Below are 13,949 nucleotides of genomic sequence, written 5' to 3' on the forward strand. Positions count from 1 at the left end.
GTCAAAATGGTCTCACGGTGGTTCTAGTGTTAATTCTTTCTTGCAATTCTTGCAGTAAGGGAACATATAGTGAAAATATACAGTTCAAAAACAGGATCTCTATGGAGCCAAACACCTCATAGCATATCAAGTCAAATGGAAAGAGCTCTGAGTCAGAGAAGGGCCTGCTGCCAAAATCAGAGTACAGATACTTGGCAAGGTTATGTGCTGCTGCACATTACAGCCGCATTTCAGTGTTCAGTTCCCAGAACAGCAGAGACATCATGAAGTGGTGTAAATTCTAGAAAACACTGCACGTCTGTAAGGTAATAAAGGCAGCACAAGATGATGTGGTCGCTGACTCATTGAGCACTCCGTACATCAAGTTGGGGAATCGAGCCACTAACTGCTAATGCAGTTCTGTCATTGGGATCTTCCTTGTCTGGACAATGTCTGAATACTTATCGGACAAGATCCTCACATAGTTCTAGGGGTGTGGCTTGTATTGAGTTTTGTTGACTGCAGAATAACAGTGAAGCTGCAACAGTCTTACTAGAAGCACCAGCAGACCCTTCTCTGTTTGGTGAACTTTACAGTTGAGTTCATAAATATGCCATCAGTTAGTCCTGTTATTTACAGCCCTGACTTTAATTCATTTATGCTATGGCACAGGATACAAAACACACGTTACTTTTCAAGTTTAGTTATGTTAGCAATTTTATGACTTCATTTTTAAATCTAACAAGTGCAATGAGACAGGAAGCGGCCGTGAATCAAACCAAAGACTCATGAGTATTTGTGCCCACATGGTTTGTACCTTAGTCCCTCTGATAGCTTTTCTTGGACCCAGCTGAGACGGCATGGAGTTAGAGTTAAATCTCTTTGGTCTCCTTCCTTGTCACCGATGTTTATGAAGGTGCTTGGTAGGGATACCCAGAGAATCTTAGATCGGCTATTTGGAGTGGGATTTTTTCAAATTTGTGCTCAAGGTTGGTACAGCTAATAATCAATAATTTAGTGAGGTGAAAAATAAGGTGGGACTACAGTTGAACAGATTGCACCTAGTTCCCAGCACTCACAGCATTTCATCAGTCACTGCAGCCTTCTTCCTGTACCTTTCCAAGGCTGTTTTCCAAATATAGACTCATGATTTCTTCTCTTGCCCAGACAAAGCACAACTTGATGAAATGTATCAGACATGTAAAACTAGGCCACCCTGAGTTCCAGCTCTCAGCCTTTGACATGACGCATTCCATGTCACTGGTTGAAAATGTGTTGAATGAATTCACAGTAGACTTTGTCTTGGTCGAGTCTGTTACCAGCAGAAATTGCCACCACCATGTTTTATGCCTCTGGTCTCTCCTCACCGTCACACTCAATGGCTGCCTTACTGAACCTGCTGCTCAATAGTGGTCAGTCTTGCAAAAAATACTCTCAGAATCACGCTGGTTGAGGCACATGACATCTCTGAGTGCTCCAGTTAGCACAGCAACCACTGCTGCCTTTAATTTCTTCTCTAGCTCTTCTTTAAGCCACTTAATTTTTATAGTCAATTTTCATTTATTTTTATTTTCAGTCTTTTGATGAAAATGACAACTAGTTTTTGTCAGATATCTATGGCAGATTTAGTCGACTAAAATTTAAAAGATTTAGCTTCAGTGAAATGAATTTCTCTTGGATCTACACTCATTGGGTCATGGTCCATCTCTCCCTCCCAAATTCATTTTGTTTTCATCTGTTTCCCTCCTCCACTTTGCTTCCTAATCTCCTGTTTGTCTGCATGTGGACATGCCATCATTTACCTGTTCTTCGTCAGATCATCTAGCCTCTGCAGTATGTAACCACAGCTCTTCAGACCAGACCCTGCTAAATCGTCCTGTTTGCCAGGTCGGTTTTTGTGTGTGTAGTCTTGCTTGATCTTGAATGAGATTTTTTGTTGTGTTTTTTTTTTTTTACTTCTGCCTGGTGTCTGTTTTTGCCTCTGCTGCCTGCCTGCCACCTGCCCAGTTCTTGGTTCAGTCTGTCTCTGCCTGTCTGCCACCTTGCCATCTGTTTAACTCACACTGCCTGCCAGTTTGTCTGGGAAGCCCACTTAAATCTCAATATATATATATAATAAAACACCTCCTGAACTTTTTTATTAATTAATCTATTAATTAAATTTATTAATTTATTATAACTTTTTTTTAATCCACTTGCCTGAGTTTTGTTTTTGGGTCGACAGGTGAACTCCTATAATTTTCAGATGCTCATTCAATAACACTTTATAATTAAGTCTTCTTAGGCAAATCTTAAGATCAAGTGGTTTGTCAGTATCTGGAAATCCCATGGGACCGAAGCTCGGCCATTCTAAATCACCTTTAGAGCTCTATGTCACTTTGACCCATAGATTTCCAGCTCCAACTTGACACAGATGTCTCTGTTCACTATGCCACCCACTTGTTTGAAGTGTTGAATGTACACCATTCCTGCTAGTATCTGACATATATATTTTACATGTTGCAGTGTCCCAAGGCCTTTTTTGCACAGCCTGCACCTGAGTTCTTGACTGGTGCGATAGGCCCCAGCTTCCATTGATCTCATTGATCTTGTGCTCGGGGTCTGCTTCTCTGTTGCCTTTATAAGTATCTCTGTGCTGTACTTAACTCTGAATTTTTTAAGTACGCTTAAGATATCTGCATACGAAGACTGTAGGAATAGGATCAGAGTTTCAGACGTCACAGAAATGGGCCTCCAGCTATTGCCCTGCAGACCCCATACTCCTGGGTAGGTTAAGTCAGACAAAAAGCAGCTTGCTTTTGCAAATTTACCCCCTGATGAACTAATAAGGGATTATCTTATCTCTTTTCTAATTCATTTTATCTACAGTGCAAAGTTCATGTGCTTAGTCTTAAATTTGGTGTTGTCTTCATTTGTGCATAAAAGGCAATGAACATTATTTCATACTTCATTAGGTCAGTGGCTGATGGAGGGGTGCAGTTGGACTCAGCAGCAGGTAGGCAGGAGAAATTCTCTGAGGCACACAGAGCCTTATTTACACAGAAATACATTTTGGGGCAAGAACATGGCACTTGGTTAATGAAAAATACGACATTATGAGGATTAGTTGGAGATAGAAACCCAGAAGTTTGTGTGAGACAGAAAGCGCGAAATCACAGCCCACTTAAGAGCACGCGGACTCAACTCGAGCACAACAGCGCCAGAAGTGGCGCTTTTCCCCGAGGGCACGGGTTAACGGCGCATGCGCCGGAGGGACCTACAGTATCACTACGCGCCTACTGCAGCTGCGACTCTTGGGGCTCTTCCTCCTGGCTTAGCATCTCCACGAAGCTCCGCTGAGCCCGACGTTTCCTGGAGAGCTCCTGCCTCTTCATGGACAGATGTGCGCTGTGCCTTTCCTTCTCCTCCCGCTCAGCCACCTTCGTGAAAGACGTCGCCGGTGAGTACGTGAAGAGACGAGCGGCTGCTCATTGTGCAGCGGCGGCAGCGGCGGTGGCAGCTCCTCTGTGGGAGATCGCAGCTAGCTGGCTAACGTCGGTTGTCCCTTTCTCCGGCCTTCTCCAGGTCCGTGGCCGACCGCCTCCCCCCGGTTGGCTCCAATCACTAGCCCCTCTAAGATACGTGGACTCGCCCTAAACGGGTATGTATGGGCCTTGTCAAGCTAGCAGACATGTGTTGGATATGTGGCGCTTGTGTGAAAAGCTTGTTAGCCTCAGATTGGGGCATGACAAAACGTTACTGTGTGTGATGGTGTTGATGATGATTGACGATATTATTTGATCGCAACAATTTAACTTTAGATTCACAATGTATTAGCAAGCTAGGACAGTTAAGACCCCCCCATGTCCACCTGGGGTGGCTCGTATTGGCCTTTCGCTGTAGCCACAGGCAGGTTCGTCTGTTCAGACTAGATTACCTGATGTTTTGAAGCTCACTGAGCTCCTTGTCACTTGTCTAGTCAAAAACATGCAGGTTGTTCTTAAAACCACTTCTCAACATGTGATTGTACCTCAGTTTTCTACAGTTATGTATTTAAATCTGGTGTTGTCTTTTTTTAGAAGTTTTGCTAACGGATCAAATGACAACTTTGTAATTATGAACATGTGTAAAGTCTAATAAATACTGTCACTGGAATATAGAACCGGACTGTAATGGTGCAATTAAAAATCCGTATTCAGAAGTCCAAAATCCCTCGACTAATAATGTAAATGTTATATTACTTTGACTATATTAAATAAGAATGGTGGTGAGGCATTGACTTTTTCCTTGTGAGAGCTGTATGAATGTGCAGGTGAAACAAACTGTATTTTATTCAGAGGTTACACACACAGTTTTGCAGAGATATATTATTTCGGCTGATTGGATAGAGTTCTTGAACCAAAGATGTTATCAGGAACAGTTGAAATGTTGCATGAAAGGGTTTTAATCAAGTCATCTTTCAACCTGCAAGGATGAGTTACAATTCAGAGATGGAGATGCCTGCATCGGGCTCCATTAGTCGAACACTGGTTTAGATTTCTTTACACCAAAGCTCTAAGAGCGAAACATGATGTGTAAGTTCAAGATTGAAATAAGTACTGTGGCTATTATCCTATTTCTGGGCCTCCAATAGTAGTAGTGTAAAATTCCAGTTCATCAGTGTATAGAGTTTAATGAAAATATGTTCTCTTCCATGTCACAGATAACACTCTCCTTCACTTACAATACCTATAACAATCTAATATAAATATATGCAACTAAACAAAATTTTTCAGGATTTAATATTTCATATTAATAAATGTTTTGCCACACCCAAATTCTCTTAATTGAATCAATTATGGATCATTTGATCACTTGTAGGTTAAATACTTTTTGATACAATTCCTCCAGTATTAATGTATACTTTTTGGTACTATAGTTTGTCTGCATGCACGCATGCACTGTAAGATGCAGGACAACCTTGCATCATACCAACCAACCTCTCCACATACTGATGTATTGTTGTTTAGTGGAATAGATGATATAGGGGTCTACAGTAATTCAATATATAATGTTATAGAAAACTTCAATAATGGTGATGTTTTTTTTTTTTTTAACACAATTCCAATATTTACAGTATTTACATCATATGTAACTGATGTTCATTATAAAGAACTGTTATTTTATTGCATTCAAACTAAGCAAAAAGTGCAGAACACAATAGGCTATGTCTGCAGTATAATGAAGCAGACAATATCGTAGGTAATAAGAGAAGACTAATTCATTGGTATGGAAGTGGTTCAGCTATCAAAGATCATTGATTTTATTGATTATTGAAGATTTTATTGTGCTGATAAATGTGCCGAAGAGAAGCCAACTAGCAGTGGGAACACATCAAATTACTCCACCATCTGAAGCAGTTCACCTCCATAGAATAATCTGAGAGCCTGAAGATCAGACACCATGGAATCTTAAGACAGCCTGTCCCTAAAACATCATCACCACCCCACATGTATTTAATATTGGCAGATCCAAGGTTTGTGTTTATTTGATGGTGCTTTGGTGGTCATGTTGCTGATTTCTGCATGACAACTTCATACAAATAAAAGGTAAACATTGATCTACTTGGAACATTTTTTAATCTAAAATATTATATAATTGTGTAGAAGACAGTTTCATAGACTTGGCAAACTAATTTTTGACAAGTTTCTTGGTATAGACAAGTTTTGTGGACATACTTGCAGTTTTCCTGTGACTTTATAATGACTTTATAAATATCGGAATCATATCAAATCAAATGAAGCTAAGAAACATATTGTGATATCAATTTCGGTTATATCATCCAGCCCTAATATGTATTTGAGTTGCTCTTCTTAGATCTCTGCTTAGGCTGAAAATTGGCTGCAAGATAAACAAGGAATCATCTCACCAGTTCAGAGAAGATAATCTGGCCCAAATATGAAAATAAATGGGTAGTGCTTTTCCAGTGTCCTGCAAGGCCATACTTGCTTTGCCACTTTATTTGTTTATTTATTTTTGTACCAAACATCTCAGTAAAGACTGTCCTGCTTTAGACCTTCTTTGATACAGCTCAGATGTAATCCTGGCATTTTGATCTAAATTTAAAGACCTGGTAAGATGTTGTACCACCTAGCCCATGTTGGCTAAAACTTCATCTGACAATGTTTTGTCTGAACAGGTAATTAATTCTGTGCAAAACACAACCTAGTTTTCTCATTGGTTTTCTTCACTTTACATCAGAAGTCATGTTTGAAATTAGAGAAACAGTGAAATCAATAAGAAAATGTAAATCCTTACAATGTGTAGTAAAAAGAAAAGGCTACAAATGTCAGTTTGACAACCTTAACTGTCTATTTTTGTTTTGTTTTTCAGAAAATTGCCTTGCCTGACCACAGCACCTGGATTGCCTTGTACACGTGGTCCCCAGGATGCTTGGCTTGCAGGGAAATACTTTATCCTCCAAAGTGTTTCGTTGTGTCGCATGTTCAGCGACCTTCACTGGATTGGCCTCCTTGCTAGTACATCAGGCAACCCATGCAAGCGCAGTCTCCAAGGTATCTGCCCCTCCTCCACAGCCTAACATTAGCCCACATGAAACTCTGTTTGCAAGTATGGACTCGTCAAGTGAGCACCCCAATCCAACATCACTTATGCCTGAGAGCCCCTCACCTTCTTTTTATATTTGTGATTGCGGTGAGGAATTTCAGGACTTTAGTCTCATGCTGGAGCACAAGCGTTCACATGTTCCACAAAATCAACTATTGCAGCCCCTGGATAACAATGTGGCTCCCTCAAGTGGAACAGGGTGTCATCAAGTTTTTCCAACTCTGCATAAATCATTCAGTCCGACTGTCACCCAGCCAGGGCCGGCAGGTAGTTGCACCTCCAGCTCTAGGTCACCACCTGTAGAACTACCCACATTATCAGACCATAAAGTTAGTGTGACTCTGGGGGAAGGCGTTGCCATTGCCACCACTTCTCAACAACACTGTACACCCACGCAGAATAATGGTGAAAAGCAACTTGACAGAATGTCGACCACAGCAGAGCAAATACCAGAGACTGCAGATGATGTTAATTTTCAGGACAAGACAAATTCTGTGTTCAACAGTGGCAATAGGGACTGTTTGCCCAAAAATAATGCCCTGATGAAGTTGCTGGCTTCAGCGTACATGAAGCGCTTCTCAAATAATCAGTCCATGAATAGAAACATTAACAAAGTTAACCCCACAAAGGAAGTCCTTGATGTTGATATAACAGAAGGGGCAAAAATGGAGGTAGCACCCATCAACGATGTCCCTATTGCACAGTTGAGGCGTCTGCTTGTGAAACCTGGTATAAAGACAAAAGCGCCATCCATTAGCAGAATCCTAGAGTCCAGTAAGAAGAGAGTTGTCTCTCTGACCAAGACTTTCTCCCCTGTTGTGGTTCTTGAAACCCGTCAAAAGCTCATGGATGCCATGGGTAATAGTACATATGGGAAATATCAATGTGGCCGCTGTCGTAAGGTCTTTGATAATTTGGACAGACTGGCGGAGCACCACTTCTTGCACAAAAAAGAGAGAATTAAATGTTGTCGTCGTTGCAAACAGCTAATTATTGGACGATTACCGTTACCTGACAATCACGTTTGCCCTCAGTTAGCTAACAAAACTATACTGCCTTCCAGTTCTTTAAAAAGCAAGTTACAGTTTGCCCCAAAAACAATGGCATTCCATAGGCTCAACAACACAAAAAAAGTTTTCTTCTGTCCATTATGCAAGCATAGCTATGCACGGAGGTGGAACCTTAAAATGCACAAGTGTCAGGGCACAGACTCAGCCCTCTGTCAGCAAGTCAGTCCTCCTAGTCAGAAAATAACAGGTAGCAAAACAGGCATAGAAGCTGAGGCTGGATCTCAATTTACAAAGAGTGTTGCCGTTGGAACTGAAGTAACAGGTCTTATCAAGGAAGAGGTGACCTGTCGTAATTCAAATGACTCTGCACATTCACAGTTGGCTTGGACTCATCCAGCAAAAAGCTTTTCACCATTCTACACCAAACCTTCAACAATAGAGCAGCATAAGGAACCCTCCGTGAGTGGAATTTGTCTCCAGCAAGGAGATGAAAACAGCTGGGATTCAGCAGATGATGACGACAACGACGACGACGACGACGATGGTGGTGATGAGGATGAAGATAGTAATGAAGGACAGTGGACAATTCCCTTGGATGATGAAATGGCAATGCCTAGTTCTGCAGAGAAAGTTGGTGATGATGGAGAGGTGAGGACTGCTGTTCCAGTAGGACATTCACAGACATCGTCTGCAAGTCTGCGCTACTTTGTCAGAGATGGTGTAAAACGCTACCCTTGCAGTAGGTGTCAGAAAACTTATAGTCGTGCATCTACTTTGAGGCGCCATCTCCGATTATGTGGCTTTAGGCCGCAAGCACTAGGGAATATGACACAGGATGGTAGTCAAGGTGCCATTCAGCTGAATGCAAATAGTATGAAACCAATGTTTGCTTGTTTTGTCTGTCGGAAGAACTTTAATCGCAAAGATAATATGATGGTGCACAGCAAGAAATGTCAGTTGCAACGTTCAATGGCAATAGATGTAGATAGTGGAACTGGGCAACAGAGCCTGTCAAGCAGTGCAACAGACTGTCAAGGATCCCAGAAGGATGATGGAGGAAACTGGGGCATCATGTCCCTCCCCTCTGTGCTTCCGAGGAGGGTGACGTGTGAGTGTGGGGTTGGATTTACATCACCAAGGCTTCTCCTGGAGCATCTACAGAAACATGCACAGGAATCCTACACATGTCCAACTTGTGGAGAGACAGTTAGTTCCTGGGCAGATTATGAAGTTCATCTGCAAATTCATATGCATCCTCATCACCAGCTGCTGAAGGGGCTGCAACCACAAAGATCGCAGCCTCTATTACTTCGATTTCAGCAACAACCGGCGCAGCAGCCGCAACCCCAGTCTGTGCATCAGTCACCACAGAAGCAGCCTCGCCCCGGGCAGCCTCAAAATCCCACAAAGAAGCAGCGGATCGTATGCACGCGATGTGGTAACACTTTCGCCACTCGCTGTTCCCTTCGCAGGCATATATCTTGGAATAGATGCAAAGGTGGGCGAATTACGCATCTTATGACAAATCCCCTAAAAACCTACCACTGTTCCCGCTGCAACTCTGACTTCCCAAACACAATTAGTCTTACATTTCATCAGAGGTGCGGGGCTTGCAAACCTGCCATCAAACCTGTGCGTTGTCCTGTTTGTCTCCGTTGGTTTAGCACAGTGGACGGTTTGCAGAAACACCTGCTGACACACAAACAGTCTGAATCATTTTGCTGTGATGTCTGTCAGGGAACATACCCGAGCCTAAAATCACTCAAAAACCACCGGAGGAGGATTCATCGCATCATGGCTGGAGACGTTATGCCACAAACACAAGAACAGCTGACTTCTTAATGAAACTGAAAAATGTCTAAAAGTTAGTGTTGCATTTAGAACAAAGCACATTTTGTTATAGTCTATTCTTTCTGTATTTACTAGTTGAGCTTTACCTGTTTTTTACTTTCCAGAAAACATTGTACAGCTGCATAAAGTGATGTTTTTAAGTGTGCTATAGTAGCTTGCATTTGTTAAAACTAAAGCTTTGATATTGTGTACATTTGAGTTCTGTCAATTTAATCCCTATAACCTAATTAGCTTGTAAATGTTTTAGTATTTGGTAATCAAACTTTTATCCCAGAGGCTGTCATATACTTTGTTGTTGTTCCTGGTGATAATAAAGATGCCAGTATCTGAGAGATTTATATTGCATCTTTTTTTGTGATATTGGATTTTGTGATTAAAGGGTTTAAAGCAGAAAGTGCAGGTTGAAACAAAGAAAGCATGGTGAGAGCAGAGCATGTCATGTTTGAACTGTAAAATTTTAATGGTGGTATAACAATGACCAAGGTACGTTTTGGTGAATAACTTCTGTTAATAAAGCCTGCTATTGTTCTTTTACAGCTATTTAAGCTTCGTGTTTGAGTTTTTGTCATAAAAATAATTCAAACAGCTTTAAGTCCCACTTTGCAGTGATTTAAATTGTAAAAATGTGTATAGACAAAGAAGAAATTTGTCAACAACACATCATGACACAGCTTTTGTGAATTAGAAACTTTGTTAAGCTGCAAGACAGGGTTAAGGTCAAATAAGACAATAACTAGAGAGATTTGCTCACCAAGTCAGAAGGGTTAATTAAAAGTTGTCATGTCAGGATTATTAAGCAAACTCCTCCAAAAGATCCCCAAAGATCCTAAATGTGTCAGATGATTTGTTTTACTGTAGTTTAGTTTGGGGTGCTTTGTCAAAACCCAGTTTTGAATTCTATCTGTGGGTGTATGGTGCATATTTCCAAAGTGATGCAGATCAGAGGCCCATCGGTAACTTTAAGTCCGCTGATAAAAGGGTGGCAGCATTGCGTTTGTCGCTGCTGGTGGACTGAAGGTGGGAAGCCTCAGGATTTGACAGCACGGTGAGCTGCGTCCTCCGGCCGGTAGGTGTCAGTCTGACGTAGTGGCCGCTCCGTGTCGCCGTCGAGAAGCACCAACCGGAAAAGAAGAAGGGTTTTTCCCCCACCTTTGCTGTGGCTAATGGAATAACTACATACTCGAGATAAACGCCGGCAAGTTGGCCCGACTCCGAAAACCTAAGAAGTCGACAACCGGCAAGCAATTATCTTTTTTTTTTTTACCGAGAAAACACGGTGCTACTACTTCATGTAAAGTAAGACAACGTTATTGACCGTCAGCTAATCCAGGCTAACGGTATCATAAGATGCTTTTAGCATAGCAAGGTACGCGAGCGTTTTAAGATACAAACCAAGAAACGCGCCCCGTCAAAGCGTTTCCCGAAATATTTGGTTTCATTGGAAATGACTTTTGTAAATATATCAGCATGCTATTTGGTTGGGCGTCAGGTCTGGCGTGTGTATTTCTTCGGACTGTGAGGTAAGACCTTCCCTGGTAGTGTTTATCAGGGCGAAACAAAAAAATGACAACAAATAAAATGGTGGCATTTTCTTTTAACGAGGGTTTATCATTGACTGTATGAAATTAGAGTCCCCCCTTCTTGGCTGAACACACAGTTCCTCTTAGCAGGGCTAGATTCCATCAGGTAGCATTATATTACCTGAATTTAATATTTGTCCAGTTCGCCTATAATCAGTCCAACGTTGAACTAATTCTGTAAAAAAATTTGTGTCTTCCAGCAGAAAAGGTACTTCAGAGGCTCCATATCCATGCCCAGTCTGATCATGGAGCGAGGAGGGCAAAAACTGCAAAATATCACAGAGGATGGATTAAGTAGAGATTTGATAAATGCTGGTCGATTTTGCTTCAGCTGTGAGCAGATATTTTCAGATCGGAAAAGCCTGGAGGAACATGTGTGTTCGTCTGCAAGTCACATATGCTCCTGTGGAACTGAGTTCACCAAGTACAATGACATGCTGGATCACAGCACAACACATGAACCAGGACACCAAGTGCTTGATCATGAAACAATAAAGAAGCGCAGAATAGAGAAGCGTATAGAGGAGGAGGAGAAGATGAAAAGATTACAAACAGGTGAAATTATCTGGGAGATTCCTAAAATTAACAGCAGCTTCAGCCATGTACCAACAAATACTGTGCCGGAGAATTCTATGCTGAAAATACCTACATCAGCTCATATGTCAGTTCCCATGCAATCTGAAAAGATCTCACAAGTGCCTGAGTTATGCCCCACTTTGTCACAAGCATCTTTCCTCCCAAATCCAGTCACCTCTTCAACAGAAATGCAAAATATTTTTGCAGGTGTAGGTGCACCAACAGTGGATCTTTGGACACTTTACCAGCCAGTTGTCCTGTTGAAAACGGTGGACAAGTTTAACCCGAGAAAGCCATATAGATGTGCTAAGTGTGGGCAGTGTTTTGCGTCAAAGATCTCTCTAATCTCCCACCACAGCACTCATGTCACAGACAAAGTTTCTGGCTGTATAGGATGCGGGCTTCTGCTCTCCAGCAAGAAGGTAGTGCCTCGCTTCCATGTTTGCAACTCACCCAGCACTGCTACCAAATTTAGACTCATCACAGCTGAACCGCTGAATTACAAGAGGGTCAGCAGAGTCGGTACAGACAGGAGTCAGAACACAAGTACTCAGGAACCCCCAGTGCCTTCTTCTATTCTGTTGAAGAGACAGAATCCCACTAAAAACATTCAACCGTCGTGTGTCACTTCCATCCTGCAGTTGAAAAATCAGAATGTCAGAATTTACGGTAAAAGCAATTCCTTCGTGCTGTCAAACTCTCACAATCGCAATACATCCAAGCCTTACACCAATGTTTCCCTTCCAGCCAAGACTCACAGTCCAAATCGGAGTATGTCTGCTAAAAGAAATCTTGGACTTTCTGGCACTGCCATGCAGGTGAGGGTACCTACACACGCTGCATCAGGTGTATCGAGCAGACCTTTGCATATGTCATCTGTGCAAAAAGGGTTTGCATGTCGAGTCTGTTATATAGCTTTTGACACAGCCCAAATGCTTCAGAGGCACAAGTGTATCAAAGCACAGGAGTTTATGGCACAGCAAGGGCGAGGTGGCAAACAGCATTATAGACTAAAGAGGGTGACACCAATGCCAAGCCCAATTCCTAATCAGATACATTTTGAGAGAAGACTAGAAGCCCCAACTGCTGGTAACTTAAAGAGGAATCAAGTCAAGACTGTAAGTCTGGACAGAAGACAAGGTTCAGATCCTGTGAATGGGAAGACATTGATGACAATGGACGACGATTGTTACATTGTTGAAACTGACCCAGGCAAACCTGCTGAATTGATTTACCAAGTCACCTCATCTGTGTCATCTGTAGATAAAACTATGGAACTGCCTGCAGTTTGCATGTGACACTTTACGTTAATTATGGACCAAGTGCATAAGGATTGTCAGTCTCACAGTTGAACTGCACCACTGGTTTCGTCACGCAGGAAGACCACCTATTTCACAGGACTTGTGTGTGCGGGGTGCTCACTGACAATAGCTATGGTTCTTTACAGTGCTGGTTTTTTCTCTCTGCTACAGCACACAGTCCCATAATGACGATAAACACAAATCTGGGCAGTGCTATTACAAAATGTTAATGATTGTTCATGTTAGTTAAACTATGTGCATGGCTTACCCATGTTTGGGTTAACCAGGTACTGCATTACTTGTTTTTTTTTTTACTTGAAATATGTTTTAGTATGGTGAGAATGTGCTGTGAGGCTGTGGGAAATGCCCACAATACCTTGTGTGTTCCTTCCAGTTTAAGCGGAATTCATGAATTCAGTATATGTTGTATTAAACTATAATTTCAAACTAACTGCATGTGTGTTAATGGGATAACCCAGCAAGTTATGTCATAAGCAAGGTTATTAACATGGCAAGCTTGATTTTTATAAACAGTTTATAAATATTTAAATTGGGAATGGTAGTTCATGATGCCTGGCAAATACAGTAACTGCAGATGAAGTCCAAAGATACATAGACGAGTTAAAAAAAATTAGTTAGCAATCTGAAGTTATAACACCCACATTTTCAAATATCTATGAAATTTCAGAAGTCCTGTGTGTAAAAAGTGACGGGGGGGTTGTATTCCACCAGAAACTGAAGATTACTATGTAAACACGATAAATGAAGTAAATTGATAAATAAGTTGGGACAAGTGGCAGGGTGGTAAGGTGGTTAGCGCCGCTGCCTCACATCAAGGGTAACGAGCAGTTCATCCTACAGCAAGCCGGTTGAAAGATGAACAATGAGTGAAAAGATGAGGAAAAAAATAGATTGTGGGTTGGAGCGATGGAGTAGAAGTCTTTAAACTCGTTACTCTTTTGAGATGGTCTGACATCACTGATCATCAAAACGCAAGAAAAGCAGCCAGCCAGAGCAGGAGTCAATATCCGTGTTGGGACTAAGATTAATCATTGCGTTTCACCTTT

General features: G+C 41.7%; 2 protein-coding genes across 9 annotated transcripts; both read left to right on the forward strand.

Moving 5' to 3' along the window:
• Positions 1-3,255: 3,255 nt before the first annotated feature.
• Positions 3,256-9,965, forward strand: LOC115044583 (uncharacterized). Of its 2 annotated transcripts, XM_029503699.1 has the most exons (3): positions 3,256-3,418; positions 3,544-3,619; positions 6,331-6,711. In XM_029503699.1, the coding sequence occupies exons 1-3, from the start codon at positions 3,352-3,354 to the stop codon at positions 6,536-6,538; spliced, it is 351 nt and encodes a 116-aa protein (XP_029359559.1). In that variant the 5' UTR covers positions 3,256-3,351; the 3' UTR covers positions 6,539-6,711. The 2 variants fall into 2 exon arrangements, with proteins under 2 accessions (XP_029359559.1, XP_029359558.1); XM_029503698.1 differs by having other exon boundaries at positions 3,256-3,619; positions 6,331-9,965.
• A 567-nt stretch (positions 9,966-10,532) lies between these two features.
• On the forward strand, positions 10,533-13,294 carry LOC115045312 (zinc finger protein 84-like). 7 transcript variants are annotated; one of them, XM_029504938.1, is made up of 3 exons: positions 10,573-10,721; positions 11,206-12,250; positions 12,329-13,294. In XM_029504938.1, the coding sequence occupies exons 2-3, from the start codon at positions 11,236-11,238 to the stop codon at positions 12,877-12,879; spliced, it is 1,566 nt and encodes a 521-aa protein (XP_029360798.1). In that variant the 5' UTR covers positions 10,573-10,721; positions 11,206-11,235; the 3' UTR covers positions 12,880-13,294. The 7 variants fall into 7 exon arrangements, with proteins under 7 accessions (XP_029360796.1, XP_029360792.1, XP_029360791.1 ...); XM_029504936.1 differs by having other exon boundaries at positions 10,533-10,662; positions 11,209-13,294; XM_029504932.1 differs by having other exon boundaries at positions 10,561-10,662; positions 11,206-13,294.
• Positions 13,295-13,949: the final 655 nt, after the last annotated feature.

This window comes from Echeneis naucrates, chromosome 6, assembly GCF_900963305.1.
Source record: "Echeneis naucrates chromosome 6, fEcheNa1.1, whole genome shotgun sequence".
Lineage (NCBI taxonomy): Eukaryota > Metazoa > Chordata > Actinopteri > Carangiformes > Echeneidae > Echeneis > Echeneis naucrates.